This window comes from Cucumis melo, chromosome 6 (genome assembly GCF_025177605.1).
Source record: "Cucumis melo cultivar AY chromosome 6, USDA_Cmelo_AY_1.0, whole genome shotgun sequence".
Lineage (NCBI taxonomy): Eukaryota > Viridiplantae > Streptophyta > Magnoliopsida > Cucurbitales > Cucurbitaceae > Cucumis > Cucumis melo.
Window position 1 is genome coordinate 28,416,187 of NC_066862.1, and position 23,371 is coordinate 28,439,557.

Consider the following 23,371-nt stretch of genomic DNA (forward strand, 5'->3'; position numbering starts at 1 on the left):
TCTCCAATCCCAATAGTTATATTCAATTAAGTGAAAATGTCCAATCTTCATTATTTGTAAAAATGAACGTAGCTTTATGATATAAAACTAAAGTTTAGGATAAGAATTGGGGAGGGGTGGATTTTAGGGATATAATCATTGGGCCGACATTGGTGGGCTTTGTGGGTTGTACTTTTGTCAGTTGTTTTATTGTCAGAAAATTTGTCTGTTCCACTTTTATTTATTTAAAAATTTAGTTGGTTGAATATTTAAAAATGGCAAATACTAAAACCAAACCACATTCCTTTGTCCCTTCCTTACTTAATTCAGAAGTTATGCTCCACATTTTTTAGTTCTTGTCTTTTCTCTATACACAATTCAATCCAAACATAGTTGCAATCTAGTGCCTAAATTTTATTACAAACATGTTTAGTTTTTCTACATTCAAAAGTGGTTGTTTTTGTTTTTAATTTAAATGGATTTTTTCTTTTATAGCTACGAAAGAATAAATCTAAAATGAGACATGTTTAAAAACTTGAAAATGTCGTACACTGAGATGAAAGAGAATCGAGCCTACATCAACCACGTACGTGTTGAGGTTGAGAAGCTTAATCTATCTTGCGAGGCATGTTTAGTTTTGAAAACTTTTCTTAATAATTTTAAAGTTAATCGTAGAGGATTAATTATTCAAGTGATTTTATTAAATAGTTATAAAAGTATTATCGTATTATTTATATATTTTTTTTATTAATTTAAAATCCTTTCATGGTTATTTATGCAAATTTAGATTTCATTTGAAATATTTCCCCCCAAAGAAAGTTCATAAAATTTGCTTGGGAACTGAAATTGTAAGCATGTTTGAATTTGGTCCTTTAAGCCCAATCAACGTTTGGGCTTTCAAGTTCCATCAGGCCCAATGTTTTCTTTTAATTACTATTCTTTTTTTAAATTTAAAATAAAAATATTTACTAAATATATTTAAAATATTTGTATCGACATTTTAAATCTGTTGATAAGGTTAGATCCAAAACTTAATATTTTTACGTATCAATAGTTTTGACGTATTTTTACAAAAAGAATCGACATTTCTATTATATTATAAAAAGTTTAGGGAGAATATAATTGATGTATATTTTGTCAACTAAATATTCTGTGTTCTCAAATTAAGCTTTAACTCTAATAGTAATTTTTTTTATACAAATTAGATGTCTAATATATTTTTTTTACAGAGACAAGAGGTTGGATCTACCCGCTTGTATATATATAATTTGTGTATTGGAGTTAGAATACGAATTAAAAAAACAATAATTTATTGACACGAAATGCTTGTAGAAAAAATATTGAATATGACCATCAAATAAAAATATGACAATTTGGTAAATTAAATATACGAGTAATTGTGTATTGTATTTATGAATTTAAAAATAATAATAAAAAATAATTTTCAAACACATCTTACCAAAAATTACTAATTCGTTAATAAATTTGAATGTAAATTACAAAAATTAATTGAAAATATGTGGATAGTTGCAATTACGTTCTAACAATTTTAAAACAAAAAATTAGACTCTCATCATTTATTTATTTATTTATGTATAGATTAATAGTTGAAATGAATCCTAAATAAAACTCTGATTCATAAAATTATTATCATTATTTTCTGGCTGTGGATTAATTTAGAAAAAAGAAAAAGGAAAATGGTGATTCACTCGAACACCTCAGAACATTGAAGCTCACAATGATGGCTTCTCTACTGTCTTCTTGTTCTTCTTCTTTTTCTTCTTCACGGAGTTCCCTCTTCTTCACTACAAACCCTAAATTCCCACTCTTCTCCTCTATCCCCACTATTTCCCATCCATCATTTATCTCCTTCAATCTCTCTCACAAAGAATCTGGAGCTCTCAGATTCCCTTCCCTTCGCCTGACCTCCTCTCTCTCCGATGACCCATCTACCACCGACGAAGACGATACCACTTCTCTCCCGAAGATCACCGACGAGTGGGGAGAAGAAACCGAACCGGAACCTGAATCTACGTTGACGAGATTATCGGACTTCGATCCGCCGAAGGAAGATGACGAGTGGGGTGGCGATGAAGGAAATGGTAAACCTTCTGTGGTTGAGGAAAAGAGTGAGGAGTATGCGGATGATCGTGATAAGCTTTTGGAGCTTAAGAGATGTTTGGTTGATACGGTTTACGGGACTGAGTTTGGATTTAGGGCTGGGTTGGAGGAAAGAGCTGAGATTTTGGAGATTGTGAACCAATTGGAGGCGGCGAATCCAACTCCGGCGCCGGTAGAGGCCTCTGGACTTCTAGATGGTAACTGGATTCTACTGTAAGTTCGTTACGGAATTTTAAACTCGTTCTTCATCTATAATCTGATTTCTTGATTTGCGCTTAGTGTATGCATATTCGAAGAGGAATTCTGTATGTTCTTAGCTTCAGATGCGAATATTGAGATTTAAGATTGAGGGGGAGAGAGAGAGTGCTCGTTTCCTGATTAATGGAGTTCATTGAAATTTGAACGACATTGTTGAATGTTGCTTCTGAACCCCATGTTTGATTTGTGATGGACTAGGTATACTGCATTCTCAGAGCTGCTGCCACTTCTAGCATTAGGAGCATTGCCGTTGGTGAAAGTGGAGAAGATTACTCAAGAAATTGACTCAAAGACGTTTACCATTGTGAACTCCACCACTTTGTCCAGCCCATTTACTACATTTTCTTTCAGTGCATCTGCTGCTTTTGAAGTTCGAAGTCCTTCAAGGATACAGGTGCTTTTATTTTTCACAAAATTTTGTCTTTCTTTTTCATAATTATGTATGTTCTTTTGGTGTCCCTGTTTTTTGTTTGCATGTTTGACAACTTTAATTTCTGTTCTTATTTGCATAGGCATATTTCTTACCTTATGTTTCTTCCATTTTTGAAATGAAAAGAAACTAAAAGGTGTTTCCTCTTTTTGGTCAATTGGTGGTTCAACAAAATCCCATAATATGTGTCCCCTAAATGAATAATATTACAAATTCACTAAAACATGAAACAAGAACCATATTTTATTATGTTCAAAACTCACAGACATTTTTTAGAGTATACGAGCTAGATTACTCGTATCTGTACTAATCTCACGTGACAACATTTTGACCCTACAACATTTGGAGCTAAGGCAACTTGTAGGACGTTAAATTCTAGGTAGGTGACTACCATGAATTGAACCTGTCTACTCTATTAAACCCATGACTGGTATGGACCACTAGGAGAATCCAAGATGGTTATTTCATAGCGTTATTCTATAAAAGGAATGAGGAATGGAAAATCCTTCTTTATTCTCTAAGTAACATCTAACCAAAAGTCGTATGTTTGAATCGTAAGCTCAGTAAGGAAAACCCTTGATGTCTCTAGACTCTAGGATTTAGGGTGGGTGTGGATTTATAAAAATAACAATAATTAAAATTCGTGTTGCACATTCTTTTTTGCCAGGTTCAAACATTTTAGAACTTTATACAATAAATATACACGTGCCAAGTCTTACATGGAACTTGAACGTTGAATTTTGATTTCGTGTAAATTCTTGGGTTGACTATGATCTAGTTTTCCTTGAATTTATGTTCAGGTTCAATTCAAAGAAGGTATTCTGCAACCTCCTGAGATAAAGTCAAGGCTAGATCTTCCAGAAAATATTGATATATTTGGACAAAAAGTTAATTTATCCCCCGTGCAACAAACTCTTAATCCGGTACAGCAAACAGTAGCAAGTCTATTCCAGGTCATTTCGGGTCAGCCTCCACTCAAGATACCAATTCCAGGTGATCGTAACAGGTCCTGGCTACTTATTACATACCTCGATGAAGATCTTCGAATATCGAGGGGTGATGGTGGTCTTTTTGTTCTTGTTAAAGAAGGGAGCGCTCTACTAGATCAGTGAAAATCAGGTACTTTCTGTCGTCGAATCTGGCATGTAATTGCTTATATTTTTTAAATATCAAGTCATGAAATGCCACTTTCTATTTTCTAGATGAGTATGATACAGAAAATATATTGATCATGCATCTACCTAATTAGTCTCGTATCTTGCTAGTTTCTAATTTGTGAAGGGGAATAAAAAGGAGAGGGATAAATTGAAAATACTGAATAAATGTGTGAGTGTGATCAATGCCTGCATTTGTCTATCTGAGTCTTTACTAGAAATGCTTATGGCTGTAGTAGATAGAAAACCAACTCGATGTTCCGATTGCTCGAAAGAAACGGGATTACACAGCTCAGTTCGACACTCGGGAGGTTCGACTCTTCTAAAATGCTAAACAATTTTTCTACTTGGCTGCTGCTTGCCTTCTTCCACTATTACTTAAAATTATATGATTCTACCCTGTTACCATCTGTACCAAATTAGGTTAACCATCATGAGTTGATCTTAATGGTCTAATTGAGGGTCAAAAGTATAACAGTTTAGAGAGAATAAGTTCGAGTTATGATGACCACTTACTTAAGCTTATCTTTTACTATTTCTTTTACAACTAAGTGTAGTTAGGACAAACAGTTTGTCTTGTAAGAATAAACAAGATGTGTGCAACTTAGTCATGATACTAAGAAATACCGATTGTTAATAAGGGAAAATATCCATTTATACTTCCAAACTTTGGTAATTGTATTAATTAAAAAATTTTAAATTAAGAAATGTATTGATTTAAATCGTAAATTTTTATTAGTGAATCAATTCAGTGATTTGAATTACATTCACTAATTTTTCATTGATCTATACCAATTTGATCTTCAATTTTTTTTCTAATATATACCTTTAAAATCTATTAAGTGGGTAGGAGTTACGCACTAACAGTTTTATAACAAAACGTCTAATGAAGTATATATGAAAGGAAAAGTTTAGGGTTTTAATTAATCTAACCATAAAGTTCAAGACTATGCAATGTAATGTAAGTGTTCGACTAGAAAATGTGATGTCAAGGGATTTTTTTTCTTGAAAATCAATTTGAAGCGTTAGTGTCTATATTTTAAACTAATTGAAACGAATTGTCATTTTATATTACATATATTAAATTGAAGATTGAAATATAATAAACATTTTGAACAAGTAAATATAATAAACTAAAGGGCTTGAAAACAATTTCAACAGGATAACAACTTTACATTATTTAATGTTGAACGTTTCCGAGGGCTGCACCTATCAAATTTCATATCTTTAGAAAAAATATTGAATAAAATCAAATTGACCAACTCACAAATTCATATACTATCATGAAATAATAACATTAAACTTTAAATTTTTAATTTATAATCCGTTATTCCACTAAATTAAATCAACAATAGTTTAGTCTCTAGTAGAGATCAAAAAATCGAGATGACAGATAAAAATTGATTGACCTAAAAACCGTAGGTAAGAGATAAGGAGGGGTTAAGTTGGTGTCTATTGGAGAAAAATTCAAATTGACAATATTGTAAAAATGTTTCAAAAGCTTAAACCGATGGATAATCGGTTTGCATTCCTTCACGACAAAGTCGGTTTGAACATTTATTAGACTAGCACGTATTTAATGTATGAAATATATTATAGGTTGAAAGGGCAAAGGAAGATGTAAGGATTTTTTTTTAGGAGAAAAGAGGAGGAGAGGATGAGAAGAAAAATAATGAATTCAAAAAGTAGTTGATAATATGATTCCTCTAACGGAAAAATAATACACGTCGACATTTAAAAAAGACGTGCGACTTTGTCACGAAATTCCCGCCTTTTCTATCGGATTTAGGAATAATTTTCCGGCAAAGGGAAAATAAAAACAAACAAAATTAAACTTAAAATTTGAAATTTAATCAATCAATTAATATTATTTTTATTAAATAAAGAGTTTTATATTAAATTTTGATATAAAAAAAAAATTAGATTAGGAAAATTTGACTTTTTTTTTTTTTAAAAAAAAAGAAATCGGAAGTAATCGGAAAATTTTAATTTGTTGGAAAGCTTTCTCCGTTTTGGATTTTCTTCTTGTTCTTGTGGAAATTCTTTATTGATCCGATTTTTGGGTGAGTTAGAATATTCACGGGTGATTCGGTCGATCCACCGAACGAGGAGGAAGAACGACGACATTGTTGCACGTTTTGGATCATTCCGATCTCGATTTCGATCTCAAAAAGCTGTTCAGAAAATTCTCAGTTGGGTTTGATTGATTTTTTGTTTTTGTTTTTTTGTTTTTTGTTTTGGAGAATATTGATTGGAGTTTTGTAGGTATTGATGTTATTGTTGTTTGTGGAGTGGATTGGGTGAATCCGAAGGGGGGGAAGTCTTGAGAAAACCTAAGGATTCGATTTTTTGATTCTACTGAAGAAGAAGAAGAAGAAGAAGAAGTGGAGGTAAATTGGTAATGGAATGTGGATTTTGCTTATTTGGGTTTTGGTAGAGATTTGGAATTGGAGATAGATTGTTGTTTTAGGTTTTAAAGTAATTTTGAAGCAATTAGAGCTCTGTTTATTAACATGAGCGACAAACAACCGATTAAGTTAGACGACGAACAAATTGCGGAGTTGAGAGAAATATTCCGGTCGTTTGATCGGAACAACGACGGGAGTTTGACTCAACTTGAACTCGGATCGCTTTTACGATCACTTGGTTTGAAGCCGAGTCCGGATCAGCTTGAAAATTTGATAATGAAGGCAGATACGAATAGCAATGGATTAGTTGAATTTTCAGAGTTCGTAGCTCTGGTTGAGCCGGAGCTGGTATCGGCGAAATGCCCTTACACGGAGGAGCAATTAAAGCAGTTGTTTAGAATGTTTGATCGAGATGGGAATGGGTTTATCACTGCGGCCGAGTTGGCTCACTCGATGGCCAAACTCGGCCATGCTCTCACGGCGGAGGAACTCACCGGAATGATCAGGGAAGCCGATACCGATGGCGATGGCAGAATCAATTTTCAAGAGTTCTCTCAGGCAATTACTTCTGCTGCATTTGATAATTCCTGGGCATGATGATTTTTCTGGTAACTCTCTCTCTCTCTCTCTCTATCTCCTTCTCACATTGGACAATTTTCTGCAGTTTTCTTTCAATTGAGAATGTTAGGCATTTGGTTCACATGTTGGTTTTGTTTACAATATTAAGATTGTGAAGTCTATGCATATGTTTGTTTTCTGTGTACTATATCTGTATACTTTTGTTAATGTTAGCGAGTTGAGTTATACATAACTTAGATTATACCAAACTAGATTCTTAAAGCCATATGATATCTATAGTTATTAATCATGCACTTTTACATATTAAATGTATTCAACATAAACTTGATAATCAAAATAGAAAATGTAGGGAATATAAACTCAGAGATTCAAACTTCAGGCTAAAAGTCACTCTCTATTGAAACCCTTTCTCATCTATGAAGTGTTCAAAGACTATGAGTTGACTTCTAACAAAGTTGATATGTTGGAATGAGAAACTCTAATGTGCTAGGTTGTTTAGTCTAAAGTTAATAAAACATTGAAGGGATGGAGAGAGAAAGAGAGGAAGATGTAATATCTCAACAAAACATAGTTGAAGTTGGTGAAGTTGAGTTATTTAACGCTGACTTATGAAGTTGGTGGACCAAACACCCCTAATAATGTCTTGGACTTAATAGTATTTTCTTTTTACCATGGTAAAAAGTTTTTGTTTTATCCTTGTATGATTTTTATGAATTCTTGATGGTATTTTTTTTCTATACTATAAAAAGTTGGGAGATATTGAGAAAAGGCAAATACAAGGTCTATTCTATTGTAAACGTTTAGTGTTCTTTATTGTCTTTTTACATTCTTCTGATTAGATCATTTTGTTCATATTATACCTTTTTAGTAAATGAAATAATATTATTAAGATTCTCTCGACCAAAGAGTTCAACAGTTCTTATCTTTAAGATCAATGAACAATCTCGGGGAAGATCATAGGGTTTCCCAATTCTCTCTTTTCTCCCATCACTCCATATTCAAAAGCATGCCCCTTTCAAGTACTACATTTACTCCAATTCGATTATACTATTTGAAACATCGCTCTGCACTTATACAATCACAAATATGGATGTTTGTTTTGTTCTTCTTTAAATGATGTTAGATAATATGTAGATTGAAGGGTTCAAATCTATGATTTGTTAAAGAAAGTAGGTCTCTCTAATTATTCACTATGCTATGTTATTCCTCTTATCACTAACCTCTGCTGTCGTTTACGATGCATGCTTGACCACATAGATTACTTTTGAAATATTGAAACAAAGTTTATTAGATTAACACAAGTTGAAAAATGTTAACAATGTTTGTTATATAAACTTCTTCTATCAATCATTTGAGCATGAAAAACTAAGGCGGTGTGATTGTAAATCGTTTTGCAGTGACTGGAAACAAACAGCAAATGGGGTATTACTTGGATGGCAAATTATGATACCAACACAAAGATCTTGTCAAGAAACTGAAAATGGTATTTTTGCTTCAAATGTACCTATTTTTCTCTGCTTGATAAAGACGGGATCGAGTTTAAGTTGTTAGGTTTCAGTTTTGGTTGTTTGTTTATAAAGTTGGAAGTCCAAACCAAACACTACTGCTGGGATTTTTGCGAAGTATTTTAATTCCAATTCCAGTTTTCGATATGACGTGTAGTTGGATGCTTTCATGTGTTTCTTTTTCCCATCGAGATCTTGTTTAATTTCGTTTTTTAGTCATTCCCAACAAAGGTTTGGATTCAAACATTTTGAAATATCTATTGTTCGACGACTGAACTACGATTGTTCAATGCTTTTCAGTTATTAAGGTGACACCTCTTTTTTGTTTGGAGACAAGAGATGCATAAAAGATGTCTAAAAGGCTTGTGTAGTTCAATCCAAATGAACCCTTCCATCGAAGGATAATAATGAATTATTGAAGGCAAAACTTTTTTTTTTTTGAAAGAAGATTAAAAGGAAATTCCGATGGAAAACATGCAAGTTTTTTTTAAGATATTGTAATAAACGTAGGAGTGGAGAGATATGAACCAATCTAGGACCTCTTGTCCACAAGTACAGGTACATGTGCCAGATGAACTAAGTTCATGTTGGCAAAACGACTTTTACCATAAACTTCATGACACATTGGAACGGGCAAATGTCATACATTTTGAATTGAATCGATTATACATTTTCTAAGTTAGAAAAGTATAAGTTTTAAGCCATTCAAATAGAAAAAAAAAAAAAAGTAATTCAAAGAGATACTTCCAAGAATTTTATCATTAAAAATATAAAACGATAATTAAAAAAAAAAGTAGAAAAGTTCTAGAAAACGTAATCTTTAAATGTCTTTTAAGAGCCAACGTTACTAAAAATGATAATTATAATGAGTAAAAATAATAATTCTAATAGGTAACAATTTTAGAGATAATAATAGAACTGTATAACAACATATTAAAAAAATTACAAATTACAAATATAACAAAGTCTACCATTATTGTTGATAGACTCTTGTGGTCTTATCATAATAAACCAATTTTTACAATATAATCCATCATTGACAAACTCAAACAAATTTTAATATATTTGTAATTTTTTAAAACATTGTTATATATACTAATACTTTGAATCTAATAGTAATATTTACAACCATTACCTATTAAAAATGTACTATTCATAACCCGAGATATTGGTAAGAACTAAGAAGAAACTTGGTAAAGAAAAAAGAAGTGCTAATAACTACTAAACCACATTATATTTAACCTAACTACCTTTGCTAAGAAGGTAACAAACAACCATTTGACACACTAAACAATCTTTTGGCGAACAAGTCATATGTTACCATCACAAAAGACGATGGTCTGATTTCCTACTAAATTATAAAAGAAAATGAAAAAGAAAAAGCTTTGAAACAGTAAAGAAAAAGAAAAGAAAAAAGGAACTGCCAAAAAAAGTAAAGTCATGCCTTCTTCTTTTTGGATTTGAGCATCACAGTTCCTACAAATATGCCTAATAAGCATAGAAGTACCACACCAGCAAATACAGGTATCAATATAGCGTATTCCTGTGGTAAGAAATAGTTGTGGACGAAGTGATCACTATCTACAAATGGCTGCCATTAAAGAAAACAAAATAAATTTGGTTAATGTTATATCACCAATCAACCGAAAATCTTAGAGTGACTAATGAGTTACGGTAAATTCAACAATATCAATACTTAACACTCTCCCTTCACCGTGTGAGCTTGAAAATTCGTAGAATACTGACTTGGTAAAGTTTAAGATTAATTATAAAGAAAATTAAATTACCAAGAAGAAGAATTGTCATCGATCGCAACATATTTAAACTATGTACAAAACGTAGCAAAAAACTCAAATAGGCTATAGAGAATTTAATGGATTTTGTTATATTTTGTAAATAATTTCAATATTTTGTTATTTTTGAAAATGTCCCATACAAAAATTCTAAAATAGGATGACGGTAGAATAAATATGGTAGTGTTGAATTACACTCTCGAACTTACAGTTGTAAAAGTTGAGCTTTCAAACTTATATAAGTAATAAAATTGTACACTCAAACTTACATAACCGTAGAATTGTTATAATTGTATAAGTTTAAAGGTTCAATTTTTATTATTTGGGTCCTTATTACTCGGGTAAGTTTGAGAGCTCAACTTTTACAATTGAAAGTTCGATGATGTAATTGTAACTATTGCCATAGTAAAGGTGATTTTTGCAATTTGTCCCAAGATAAGTTTAATTATACAAATACTTTTTCTTTAAATAGATAATATTAATCAATCAGAAATATAATCAACTTTTCAAAGAAAAAAAATCATAAATATGATAAAGTTCACAAAATGGAATCACACTTTGGTTGAGCATCTATAAACATGGAAGATGAACTTACCAGGATAACGACCCAGAAAGTATAGTAAGTGAATATAGACAAGCTCGTTAGCGATAACAAAAATCCAACCGTCTTGTCTGCTAACTCCATTTTGAGGCTATTATTTCCTGTGAATAACATAAAAATCATTTCGATATTTAGTTCAACACTCTTAAAGATGCTCTAAGTTACTTCTCGGCCAAACATTTGCATCTAAAACAAACTCCTTTTTTTGGTCTAAAGCACATTAAATTACTTCTCAATGTATAATTTTAGCATGTTAGAACTTAGAAAGACACTCCAAAGTTCCAAACCTAGTCTTAATTTAGAGAATACCATGCACCTGTTAGGAATCTGTCTCTAACAACAACCAGCAGCGATGCTAAACAACACAAAAGTATTCATAATGGTCAGGAAAACGAACTATTGCAAGCAACGAAACTGTAAGAAACTACCCAAAAAGCAAACAGACTTCAACTATTTTGAGAGAACTGGGAACCTCGCTTTTTAGGCCCCCGATTGTGTTTCAGTACAATAGGAGGGCTAAAAAGGGGAATGGTATGGGGACCACGGTAAGTGGGGAGTGACTGAGAGTTTAAATAGTTTGTTAAGAGAAGAGAGGTGGTGGGAGGGGGAGTAGCGGGGAGACCATCTAGAGAGCGAGAGGTTGAGGAGGAGATGATCTCCTGTGATCGTGCTCTTAGTTGATATAGAGATTGTATTGAGGAAGTGAGTTTGTACTGCTCAATCTCATAAACAAGATTCGATATCTTTCACTCATCAAGCTGAAGCCTTAGCCACACAATTCAGAGAAACACGGACACTACTCTAGCCATACAACAACAACTACCTGCTTCCATCTCCTTACTCGTGTCAGATTACCCTCCATTCCCCTTCTGCCCCTCCTACTATTGGTTAAGGGTAAGTTGGGCAGCTACAGAATCTCCCGTTTTTGTAGATGATTAATCTTGTCAAACCATTCAAGTGAAAACATTATCTCACTCATATAAACTAGACTGTTGAATAAATAATCATCATTCATTTTGATTCTGTGCATGGATGCTAATAGAGCTATCCCTTTTAGTAACATATATTGCGGGATTCTTACAACCTTTAAAGAAAGATAATGATATATGGTCAACATAATCCGTAATGAAATTATAGATCTATGTGCAACCTGGTGCTAATAGACTGTGTATGTTAAATCAACCAGAAATCCACTTCCATTAACATCGCTCAACTTCTTTGCTTTCCACCTTTTATTTTCATTTACGAGAATAGGAATGGACATGGTCGGCCTATGATTCTTATTACCCCTATGCATCGTTACATTTTTCTCAATTAAAGTGGGGTTTTCAATCAAAATGTTCATTATTGTATCAACTAAGAGGAACATCAGGTGAACAATTCAGAACCTCACATTCGGATTAGATTATCATTGATTCCTACAATTCCATTCCTGTAAGTGCATTGAAAGAAATACACCGCAATGATGACATGCAGATGCAATTCGATCTTTAGAAATACAAATCAAACTTCAGGAGAATAAAAGCAAAACATAGAGTTGGTTTCATAAGCTTCCAAGAAAGATACGACTTATGAGTTCTACTAGATCCTCAAAGTGAGAGATTCAAATTTCAAAATTCTGAAAACAGACATCTAATGAAGTCTCACAAATGCACTTCCACTAGCATTGAGAACCTGAAATGGATTCCCGGATACTTGAGAGATCAACCCAGAGACCATAGATACCTATGAAATATGTCTTAGACATGAAGATGGACTTTGATTTTTATAAATATGAAAGGAAGGCATAGAACAGTTTCTATAACTGAAAGAGGAAGATGAAGGAACTACTGGTTTGGAAAGGGGATAGCAAAGAAGAAGGGGCAAATCTAAAACCTTAAAAGGTAGAAGAGGCGGAAGTGGAACCTATTAAAAAAAGTTAGAAGTGAAGGGCAACGCAGCAACAGTCCTTTTGGAACTGTCAAGTTAGTATTCAGGAAGACTTCAAAACGTAAGAAATATAAAGAGACTGCTTCAAAATATGATATTGGAATTTTGAAATAGAACTATAAATTTAAGGTCAGGTTAGGATATTGGGTTTTGGTTACCATTTCGTAAACTTGTTCATGATTACAAAGTTCTTGTTAATTCCAATTGTGTGTTCTTTCATTTAGTTATATACTCTTTATCAATGTTTCCAAAATACAAGCCAAATTATGAAAACCAAAGAACCTAGTCTTTCAAAAATGTTTTTGCTTTAGGAATTTGGTTAAGAATTTAAATCTTTTCATAAGAATAACGAAAATCATGGCAAAGAAATAGTAAGAAAACAGGACCAATCCTGAAAACACAAAAAACCAAATGACTATCAAATTGAGCCAAGATAATAAAGGAAAAGTATCCAACAGTCAATACCATCTTTGTCTCAAAGACAAGCACAGATTCTAGAACCAGAAACACATATATCGTAAGTACAATGAAATGAAGCAATCCCGCCTCAAATAATCTCCATACCATTACCTGAACATTGTAGTTTTTTCCCCCTGAATTTCTTTTCCAACAAATGGTTTATACTTTATCCTCACATCATTCTAGTTTTCACGAAAATGATAGCTAACGTTCAACACTTCTTAAGCAGCCAATATCGATCAAGCTAATCATGGTACCATCTTATAAATTCGAATAAATTACTATACATACAGAACAATAATTGTAGAGCTCATATTTCAAATGGAATCAACGAAATCGCGCAATAACAATCACAACCAAGATCAAAGATCGTCGAAACTTTAGCACGGTTACCGATAGCTTAGTGTAGAGCCCAATCCCATACCTGATTGGTCGTCGCCGGAATTCTGGAAGATTGGTGGAGCGAACAATTTACGCAAATCGAAGCTGAAAACGTCGGAGCGATTTAGGAATGAGGCCAAAATCAGGGAAGGTTTTTCGGAAGAATGGCCCATTTGGAATTTTAAATTTGATATTTAACCCATATGAGAAAACTAAAGATTTTTGGACTTAGAACTTCAAAATTACGCTTCTGTCCTCATTATTTTATCTTATTGTTTTAATTTTAATGAATTAACATTTTAATTTCATTGTAAAAAAATATCATAAAAAATAAACAAGAAAAATATTTATTAGCGTTCTTTGTTTTTATAATTTTCAAGAAATGAATAAATGTTTCTTTAATATTTTCATTTACATCAATATCGACATTTTAAATGTGGCTTAGCTTCGAAATTTAATTGTCTTTTGAATGGTAGAATTTTTATTTTTTATTAAAAAAATTCCAAAATCCTCCAATTTAACAAGTAGGGTAGGGTTCATCGATCCGAATAAAACAAGAGGAAGAACACATCAGTTTTAGTTTTATTGTTAAGTATAAACAATATCCCATATTGGTTAGGAAGTTGCTAAGCCATTAAAATATATGTCACTAAAGTGTTCTCTATTTAAAAGGTAAGAAAGCAATTATTATAACATAATTAAGTTTTCTATTTAAAATATCATTAGATAATTAAGAAAAAAGTATTTATTAATTGACCCTATAGTACTTGTCAGCTACCCTCTACTCTGAACTAAACTTCATAACTAAAACATTGAAGAAAAATGGTAATCTAAGAAAACAAAAATTAGTTAAGATCTGTAAAAGGTTTGAAAAAAAAATTAGTTATAAAGAATGTGCTACGACGAATACATAATTATAAAGACGTGTTTAACTTGGAGTAAATTTATAAGGGCAGATGTATCCTAGACTGGTGAAAAGCCAACAACTCGTCCTCTCGAAGATCTAAAACACTGCTCCTTTACAAGAGGAGAAACACATATGATGACCCAAATTCTGGAGATTGAAATGCTATGGGATTAAAAATTTAAACCCAAAATTCTTCACTCCATTTTTCAATGATGACAAAAAGTACACAACTTTTAAAGCATACATGTTTCTAAAGTTGATTCAACCTCTAACGACTCTCTAGTTTCATGCTATTAATTTTTTTGTATCAAGACATTATACAGGAATTAGGCGATCAACTTATCGGCCAAAGCTTCAAGTGTCAAAAAGCAGAACAGCAAATCTAGACACTCGATTGTCCACAGCTTCAGTTTTCAGTTGGCACTATGTCCTAAGATCTTGTAGAGAGAACAATCAAGTTGGTTTCTAGTTTTGCAACAACCATCGCCTTATATCCTCCCTAATGACCCCACCTTGCCATCCTCTTACATATTTCGGCCCCGGTGCTACGGGCGTCAAAATGCCAAAATGTCTATGCTGGATCATATTTGAGGCTGGGTTTGAAGACTTTATCATCATGGATATTGTAGGAAATTGTTTAGGCCATATATTTGTTGATGAGGTAAATAATTGTCTGGAAGATTTTGGCTTCTTCAGGGTCTGGGAGCTCTCTGGCATTTTTAAAATGGAGGAGCTGGAAATTTGCTTTTTCGCATTTGTCATTGATTCACCATCCTGTTTACGAATTTGAGCTGATGGTTTATATCGGTCGAGTAATCGTAGAATCCAGTTACCAAGATTTCGACCAACTTCTAAGTCTCTCTTCTGTATGTTCAGGTGAACTTTTAATGCTACATCAAATACATTACGGGTACGTCTGCAGTAGAAAAGACAACAGGCAGAATATTTCACAAAACAATATTGGTATCAATAAGAAACATAGCATGTTCAATGGATATTGAAACTATCGTAACAATAAGAAATATATCATATTTAATGAATATTGAAAATCTCATATCAATAAGAAATATACCATATTTAATGTATATTGAAAATCAGGACATTACGAGTGGCAACCGTTCTAAGTTAAGAGTTGTCTATCTATTCACCTTAAACCAACACAACAAGACAATCTACCATCCAATACTAAATTTACATGAAAAAAGTTACAGAAGAAAACGAGAGAGTTGATTTTCTTTCTCTAGCCGAGCATAAAGGACAATAAACATGGCTTTTACTAATCATCCATTCTTATTCATTTATAATATAATTGGAATGTTCAGGCGTACCTTACGTTTCTTGCATTATGTTCATAGTTCATCCAACTAATTCTCAGGGAGGTTTTGGCCATTTAAAGCCAGATCAGAGACAAGAACGGTTTTCGGCTTTTAGGCCTCAGAAGGTTTCTAAGTTCTTACTGCTAAGGTGTCCCCCTTGAGGTTCCAATCAGCAATCATTAGAACAATTACTTTCATGCTTTAGAATTTTTGGAACAAACTTCAGTTCTTCATAATTATGAACTTCCAAACAATGATCACAGTCATGACAAAATGCCATGATCATACTTCAAACGGGTGGATTTTCAGCTCATGCTAAAACTAAAAGATCTAAAAAAAATATTGGCGCAACCAACATAAGAATGAACTATTGCTGGAAGATAAAAGTGATGACAGAAATGCTGGAAAATATCATTTTAAGAATGAGAATGAAGACGATAGAGAGGAAGAAGAAAACCCCTAGAAAGCAAAAAGGGCAAATCAAATTACATATCTCGATTGGCCCTAAAGTCATCCTCTCTACTTCTCTCAAGCTAAATGACACAGAATAAGATTCTTCCAACAATTTTTCTGATGCAAACATGAAGAATAACTAAATCAATCAAAACCCAAAACAGGGTTCATCTCGTATCGAACTAATAAACCAATCAACAAATTACGCAACATAAAAACACATTTTTCCAGTTCCAATTTCATCATCGTCATCATCATCATCGGAAATGAAGTTACCGGTGAACAAACTGACGGATCTTGGGAAGCTTTGGGCTGATGATGCGACGTTGAAGCTTGAGAGCGAGACGATAAGTTCGCTTGAGACCCAAGAAATAGGCGGTTCCTAGAGTGATTTCCCACAGCACCATTTTTCTCTCTCTTGAACTTTCTTGCCCGATTTGCTCTGTTCTTTGGCATTTGAAGAACCGATTCCTCGCTTCTTTTCGTCTCCCCCAAGTGTACCATTTTTACCGCTAAACTCATCGATTGATGTTGGAGAATCATTCTGGCCATTGATCATTTCTCTTCTTATCAATCTCAGCCGTTGATATTTTGCCTTTATTAATTTAATGAGTAAATTACATTTTTGGCGTTTGTGCCAACATAATAACTTTGTCCATTAATTCTGTTTTTATATTACCTTTTTTTCTTTTTCAAAATGTTAATTTTAAAATAAAAAGATATTTATAAATTTATAAATAAATTACCATTTTATTATATTAAACAACCTAAATTATTTCCTTGGTTCATAATTTAAGTGTATGATTATTTCCTTCTCGGTATTTTTTTACTATGAGTTTTGTTTTATTAAAGAAATACTCGATTTGGAAAACAAAATCTATCTTTTGAAAATCAATTCTTTAATTCTTAAAATTTAGATTGGTTTAAAAAATATGGGAGGAAGAGGATTTGGACATCAAAACAAATAAACTCATAAGTAGTAGTATTGATAAATTATTTAAGTATTATCATCTAGCTTTTTGGGATGTTCTAAAAAGTGAAACTACATATTTTTTTAATTATGCAATAATGACCAATATTTAGGTTAAAATCATTAAAACTGGTCAACGTATGGTTAGTACAAAGTTTGATCTTTGGAGAAGGTTTTTCAAATGGAACTTAGAATAGTGTGATAGTGCATTAACCCCAATCGAAATTTTGAAACCTACACTAATAATAGTTTTGAAGCCTTTACGGAAGACTGATGTAAAAATAAAAAAACAAGCTATATCATTAACAAAACGAAAGTCATCCTACAGTTTATTATATATATATATATATATATATATATATATATATATTGAGGCAATGCATTATTAAAATTAAGATCGAAGGAAGGAGACTCAACTGATCTAACCTTACACTCCAAAAAAAGAAAGTTCCAAAAGAAAAATCAAAGCACGTAATAAATAAGTCTCTGAAATGCAAAGACTAGCCAGAACTGCATAGATACATATAGCATTGTAGAAAGAGCAGAATCTGTTTTCAACATGGAAAAATTTGTGTTTTTATATTATGAAAAATGAAGATATCTTATGCAATAAAGTCTGACCACTAATTGAGGAAGAAATCTATTCTATATTTTCACCCTAACATATAATAACCATGCCAGAGATGAAGGGGAAGTACAAATTACAGCTACAAGAACTTTCGGACACATAGATATCAACAAACATCACAACAATTCAGAGGATCAGACCTTGAGCTGGTTCGGGTTTTGGACGTTGTTGAGGCTCCTCAGGGGGTGCCGATGCTGCTTTTGGTGATTCCGAGAGATGAACCTTAGCAAAATCTTCAACCGTCTTCTTTTTCTGTTCTTCTTCCGTCACCACAACTTTCTCTTTTGTTTTCTGACCAACTTCTCCAGCTGCTTTGGCTACCTTATTGAAAGTATCAGCAACCCAGCTAGTCCCGCTCATTACATATCGGTTTTTCATAATGGCAGATCCAGCATTGCTAACTTTTTCTTCTGCAACTGCAAATGCAGATTTTGTCTTCTCAGAAACCTGAAACTTCTGGTCTACTTCCCGAACTTTGTCGCTCACCAACGATGTACCAGCGCTAATTTTCTCAGTGAACCCAATTTTTTTATCCAATGTAGCAACTTTAGCAGAAGCCGTGGAAGTTAACTGGTGTTTCTCATCGAATGCCTTAGCTGAGTTGAGTGCATCTTTGCCCAAGATAAAGCCCTTGGCTAGCATCCCGCTAACCACATCCTCTGCTTTCCGAAAGGCAGATTCAGCAGCACCAGGTGGTTTAGTTCCAGGGGCCTACAACAATCAAGGTGATGATCAGGTCAACTAAGAGAGAACATATAAAGTGCCATACAGGTTCAAACATAGCATTCCAAAAGATAATACTTCCAAGAATCTTACAGGAGGTGGTGCGGTAGCTTCAGGAGGGAGCTCATAATCGGGACACAAAGTAATGTTGACAGAAAGATCCACTATAGTTGCTCCCTGATAAGAAGTTGAGTTTCATTAATTTAACTAGCTCAAGTGACTTGTATTGCTTGTTCTCGATATTTTATGTGTTACAAACATAACTGTTTATAACTGTACGAAAAAATAATCAGATAAAATACATCTCAAGGAACGTGGCAATCTGATTGACGCAGAATGTACTTCCAGCTAATATATCTTAAACGCTCCAATAATAGAAGAAAAATCAAACCAAAATTTGACCTTCTCCTGTTTGAACAAAAGGTCATGTCCCTTACATCAGTTAACTCATTAAGAGGCAAAATGCCCACTCGATCATACATTATTTGATTGTATTATTAAGGCTGGCACAATGATTCTGATAACTCATTCATCGGTTGAAATCAATGCAGTTTTATGAAGGTGGAAATGATGTAAGGTAAAACTAAAGAAAATTGAAGAAGATATGAATGTAAAGTAAAACTAAAGAAAATTGAAGCAGAGATATTATGGCCCTTAATGATCTCTTCCTAGTAAAGAGGTTAAAGCATCAGCTTCTCCCTTAAGGACAAGGCTTTGTTATGTGACCACTGATAACAGCCAAGAACACCATCGTTTCTAATATTGCACAACCAGATTGCAAACCATATTTCAACTTTGATACAAAACTTCACTAATAATGGAATCTTTGAGAATTAAACCTTAAATGCCAATGGGTATAAAACTTATAATTACTGGGAAGTAGAGACATTGTCTACAGAGCAAACTTACGGACAAAAGAACGGCAGTCTCTGCCCCTTGCGCGTCCTTAAATGTTACGTAAGCAGTTTGAGACCGTTCAGTTTCACTGCACAAGAACAAATACCTAGTATTTGCCTAAAATTGAACGAAGAGAATATGTATCATAAACTGAAATTAAAATCAGTACACATACCTCTGCATTTCAAGATATTCAATGTCACCAGAAAAGGAAAAGAACTCCTTGATATCTCGTTCAGACGCTCCAAGGGAGACATTGCTGACTTTGACAGTCTTAATCTGCATACAGAACAAAACAAGCACTTCGATCAAGAAATGTTTCATGGCTGCAGCCAAGAAACAGCGGAAATCAACAAGCAGCAATTGTAATCGTGATAATGATGCTCCTGGTCCTAATTTAGAATGAATGCCGCACAAACTCAAAAGTACATTTCATCAATCGAACCATAGAAATTAACCCATTTGCTTAAACATCAATCTCGATTCTTGATACACTGATTGGGAAAAATCTCGACATTACACAAAACCCTTAAATAGGAAAGTCAAACGGTGAAGTAAACCACAAGAGATCTAATCTCTTCAAGCACATTGCACCATAACCCCAATGAAAAACTACAGAATACCGGTCCAAATCTAACCCAATGAAAATTTTCCCCAACAATTTGCCACACCCACAATCCCAAACTTCTTCAAACACGATGAAAAGAGGGGGAAATTGAGGAAGTACTAACCGACATCGCTGGAAATGAGGAAGATAAAATCGCCGGAACGGAGAAGAAATCGACCGACGATCGCCGGAAAATTGAAACCTAAACAAATTAAGAACGGAAAATTTGATACTGAATATAGGATTTCCCCCTCAGTGCGGACAAGTCTTCGTCGCCTCTGATGAGAGAAAAATCGCTATGGCACGAACAAACAAGGCTCCGTTTTGATGGATTATTTATAGTATCGAGATATTTCGTACTATAGACGTGAACTACACGCGCTATTAACCGCGTAAAAGATCCGGCGTTGATTCGAAACGGGGCTAACGGGACGGTGGGAATTTCCATAACGGGGCGGCCTTCTGGACGGAAACTGTGACGGGCCACGCGGCAACTTAACGGTTCTGTCTACCTGAATTTTATCTAATTTTATATTTTATAGATGATTACAATTTTGAAAAGTAAATTTTCATAAATATAAAAGATTTGTGTATTATATATATATATTTTTTTTAAATTTTTTATTTAGTTATTTAAAATCGTCAACTAAATATTAAAGACTTCTAAAAACGACAAATCTAAATGAAAAAATCTTAGACAAATCTAAACAAAAGAATCTTGAAAAAAATGTTTTGATTGTGTACAATAAATATTCAAAAAATAAACTTTCGTTAAACAAATCTTAGTAAAATAATCTCATGAAAAAATGGTTTACCCAAATCTTTATACTGTAATCAAATCTAAACGATTGTAACCAAATTTAAATCGAGTACAACGTTGATGGTGTGGTTGACGAGGAATGTTGGATCTTTTTCATTGTGGACATGTGCTTTTCCGTTTTCTATATTTAAATTAAAAAATGTAAGCTTTTTAAGAATTTAAATATATCAAACCGAACCTTATTAAGAAAAATAAAACTATTTGTAAAATATATTTGTCAATTTAACTTCTTTTCTTTTTTTTGTGTTATGTTTTGTAAATAGTTTTATTTATTTTCTCCATCTACTTCAATTTATAGTCTAACGCTAACGCTCGTCCTATCGTACATTTTCTTTCTCTCTTATCTTCTTCAATATCCCTCTTATTTCCCTTCTTCGTTTTTTCCATCGCATCAAAAGTATTTGAGACAAATAGTGAATTATTATAGCTGAGTTACAATAGTTTGCATTCAATGCATAAATTATCTTCGTTTTATCGTAACTATACTTGCATATAAAAATAGACTCGTTTTACAAAATAAAAAGTAAAAAACGAAATGATTAACGAAACCGTTTTAAAAAACCTAAACACTTTTCGAATCTTATGAATTAACTTAAAATTTTTAAAATGCAACCAAATTATTCTCAGTTTTAAATAGTTTTTCTTCTTCTTTTTTTAAGTTCAACATGTTTGACTCTAAATGTATTCAATTTTTTTAATTATAGCTAAGTTTATATTATATATCATACCAAAAAATTTGGTCGGTTTCTTAGTTGTAGTCTCTTAGGTTCATTTGAATAATACAAATTATGAACCGACTCATTCAATTTTAATTCTATTTTTTCTTTAGGAGATTTTGGATCATTCAAACTTATTTTCAAGTTTTAAATTTGTTGCTGATTTTTTCTTTATTTTAAAATTTAGCAAAATATAACAAAAATTTTAGATTATATCACCGATAAACACATATAGATATTGATAGATTTCTATCGGTATATATATATATATATATGTCAGCTTGTAGTGTTTATCAATAACTATTATTACCATAATGTAAAATTTTGTTATATTTTTATAAATATTTGATTAATTCTACCATTTCGACGATTCTCCTATATTTAACTTAACTTTGCGGATTCTCTTTTCTATTATAATTATTATTTAAATGTAGTTTTGTTCGATCATTAGATTTCGTTTCTATATAGTTTTTCAAGTGATTAATTTTTTTGCTATATGTAATATCTATAAACAATAAAAAGAAAAACTTATTTCACGATTTTATTAAATGTAATACCATGTCAATCAAATATTGCAAAGTCGATTACATTTGAAAAATGCAAGAACATGAATAGATAATATTTAAAAATACAACGATTAAAATAGATCATCTTTTGAAATTGCAAAGGTAAAAGCGTTTTCAACTCGATAATAACATGGTCAAATCGAATTGCTGACATATGAGATGATTGTTGGTGTTTTTATAGTTTAATTATTGAGTTATATGGTTCTCGTCGACAATAAACCAATTCGAAATACACAAGATAGGATTGAAATTAGGGGGAAAAAAAAAGATTTAGCTGATATTTAATAAAATTGTTCCCTAAAATAAAATGTCATAACCTATGTTATTATTGAATGCACCAAACCGCTTGAATTGAAAGTTTGATAAAATTAATGTTCTTACTATATTTATTGATTTAAGTAACTGACTTTAATAAAAATATTACCATTTTTAAGTAAATTGCTAATTAACATTATTTTTATGAGTAATTAAGCAACAGTAAACAATCAAATTTAACCATGATGTGTTGACTATTAAGAGATAAAAAAAAAGTCGTTGGAAATAGCTCTTGACGATATCTTGACATCAATACACGTAAGTCTAAAACTAGTAAGACGAACACGATAGAGATAAACTCAAAATACTCGCCCAAATCATATAGTTGTTTGTCAAGACGCCAATGTATCATTCCTTTTCCTATGTACTCCACATCCAACCTTAAATAATAACTTCTACCAATATCAACGGTATTTATTACTAGAATGTGAATGTTCGTAATTTTTTTTTTGTACGTACATTTTGGGTCTAAAATAAAATTTGGCTCAACATTTTAAAAATCAATGAAATTTTGTCTTTTAGCTTATGAAATTACTTATTTGACAAAGGAATGAATACGTTAAGGATTTTCTCTATTGCTTCTTGCTCCTTCTCAATTCGTCTTTCTATGGTCGCGGATCTTCTCGCTTGTTGCACTTTATACACTCCTCCTCAATATCTATTCTCTTTTTAATGGTAAAAGATCTCGTTGCTCTCGTTTACTCTCTTCATTTCTAAAAAAATGCAGCTTGAGTCGAAGAAGAATTAAAAAAGAAGAAGAAGGGCGAATTAATTGAAGAAGAAAACAATTAAAGAAGAAGTTCCACTAAAGAGGAATAAGAAGAATCGAACAATCTATTGTATTTTTTTAATTATC

General features: G+C 32.5%; 5 protein-coding genes across 9 annotated transcripts; 2 read left to right on the forward strand and 3 right to left on the reverse strand.

Moving 5' to 3' along the window:
• The first annotated feature begins 1,646 nt into the window (after window positions 1–1,646).
• Window positions 1,647–8,581, forward strand: LOC103490756 (plastoglobulin-1, chloroplastic). Of its 3 annotated transcripts, XM_051086422.1 has the most exons (6): window positions 1,647–2,313; window positions 2,557–2,752; window positions 3,589–3,907; window positions 6,015–6,134; window positions 6,208–6,958; window positions 8,327–8,581. In XM_051086422.1, the coding sequence occupies exons 1-3, from the start codon at window positions 1,718–1,720 to the stop codon at window positions 3,898–3,900; spliced, it is 1,104 nt and encodes a 367-aa protein (XP_050942379.1). In that variant the 5' UTR covers window positions 1,647–1,717; the 3' UTR covers window positions 3,901–3,907; window positions 6,015–6,134; window positions 6,208–6,958; window positions 8,327–8,581. The 3 variants fall into 3 exon arrangements, with proteins under 3 accessions (XP_050942379.1, XP_008448651.1, XP_008448652.1); XM_008450429.3 differs by lacking the exons at window positions 6,015–6,134; window positions 6,208–6,958; window positions 8,327–8,581 and adding an exon at window positions 4,179–4,609; XM_008450430.3 differs by lacking the exons at window positions 6,015–6,134; window positions 6,208–6,958; window positions 8,327–8,581 and adding an exon at window positions 4,182–4,609.
• Window positions 6,456–6,947, forward strand: LOC103490757 (probable calcium-binding protein CML18). Its single transcript, XM_008450432.3, has one exon. The coding sequence runs from the start codon at window positions 6,456–6,458 to the stop codon at window positions 6,945–6,947; it is 492 nt and encodes a 163-aa protein (XP_008448654.1).
• Window positions 8,582–9,649: 1,068 nt separating the features above from the next.
• LOC103490758 (dolichol-phosphate mannose synthase subunit 2) lies at window positions 9,650–13,760 on the reverse strand. Of its 2 annotated transcripts, none has more exons than XM_008450433.3 (3): window positions 13,641–13,760; window positions 10,823–10,929; window positions 9,650–10,025 (listed from the first exon to the last, which is right to left on the reverse strand). In XM_008450433.3, the coding sequence occupies exons 2-3, from the start codon at window positions 10,910–10,912 to the stop codon at window positions 9,873–9,875; spliced, it is 243 nt and encodes an 80-aa protein (XP_008448655.2). In that variant the 5' UTR covers window positions 10,913–10,929; window positions 13,641–13,760; the 3' UTR covers window positions 9,650–9,872. The 2 variants fall into 2 exon arrangements, with proteins under 2 accessions (XP_008448655.2, XP_050942380.1); XM_051086423.1 differs by lacking the exon at window positions 13,641–13,760 and adding an exon at window positions 11,145–11,178.
• Window positions 13,761–14,674: 914 nt separating this feature from the next.
• LOC103490759 (uncharacterized) lies at window positions 14,675–16,762 on the reverse strand. The gene is made up of 2 exons (XM_008450434.3): window positions 16,550–16,762; window positions 14,675–15,420 (listed from the first exon to the last, which is right to left on the reverse strand). Exons 1-2 carry the CDS (start codon window positions 16,678–16,680, stop codon window positions 14,970–14,972), a joined length of 582 nt encoding a protein of 193 aa, XP_008448656.1. The 5' UTR covers window positions 16,681–16,762; the 3' UTR covers window positions 14,675–14,969.
• A 982-nt stretch (window positions 16,763–17,744) lies between these two features.
• LOC103490760 (binding partner of ACD11 1) lies at window positions 17,745–20,408 on the reverse strand. 2 transcript variants are annotated; one of them, XM_008450435.3, is made up of 5 exons: window positions 20,223–20,408; window positions 19,667–19,770; window positions 19,504–19,579; window positions 18,688–18,771; window positions 17,745–18,582 (listed from the first exon to the last, which is right to left on the reverse strand). In XM_008450435.3, the coding sequence occupies exons 1-5, from the start codon at window positions 20,226–20,228 to the stop codon at window positions 17,998–18,000; spliced, it is 855 nt and encodes a 284-aa protein (XP_008448657.1). In that variant the 5' UTR covers window positions 20,229–20,408; the 3' UTR covers window positions 17,745–17,997. The 2 variants fall into 2 exon arrangements, with proteins under 2 accessions (XP_008448657.1, XP_008448658.1); XM_008450436.2 differs by lacking the exon at window positions 20,223–20,408 and having other exon boundaries at window positions 19,667–19,776.
• Window positions 20,409–23,371: the final 2,963 nt, after the last annotated feature.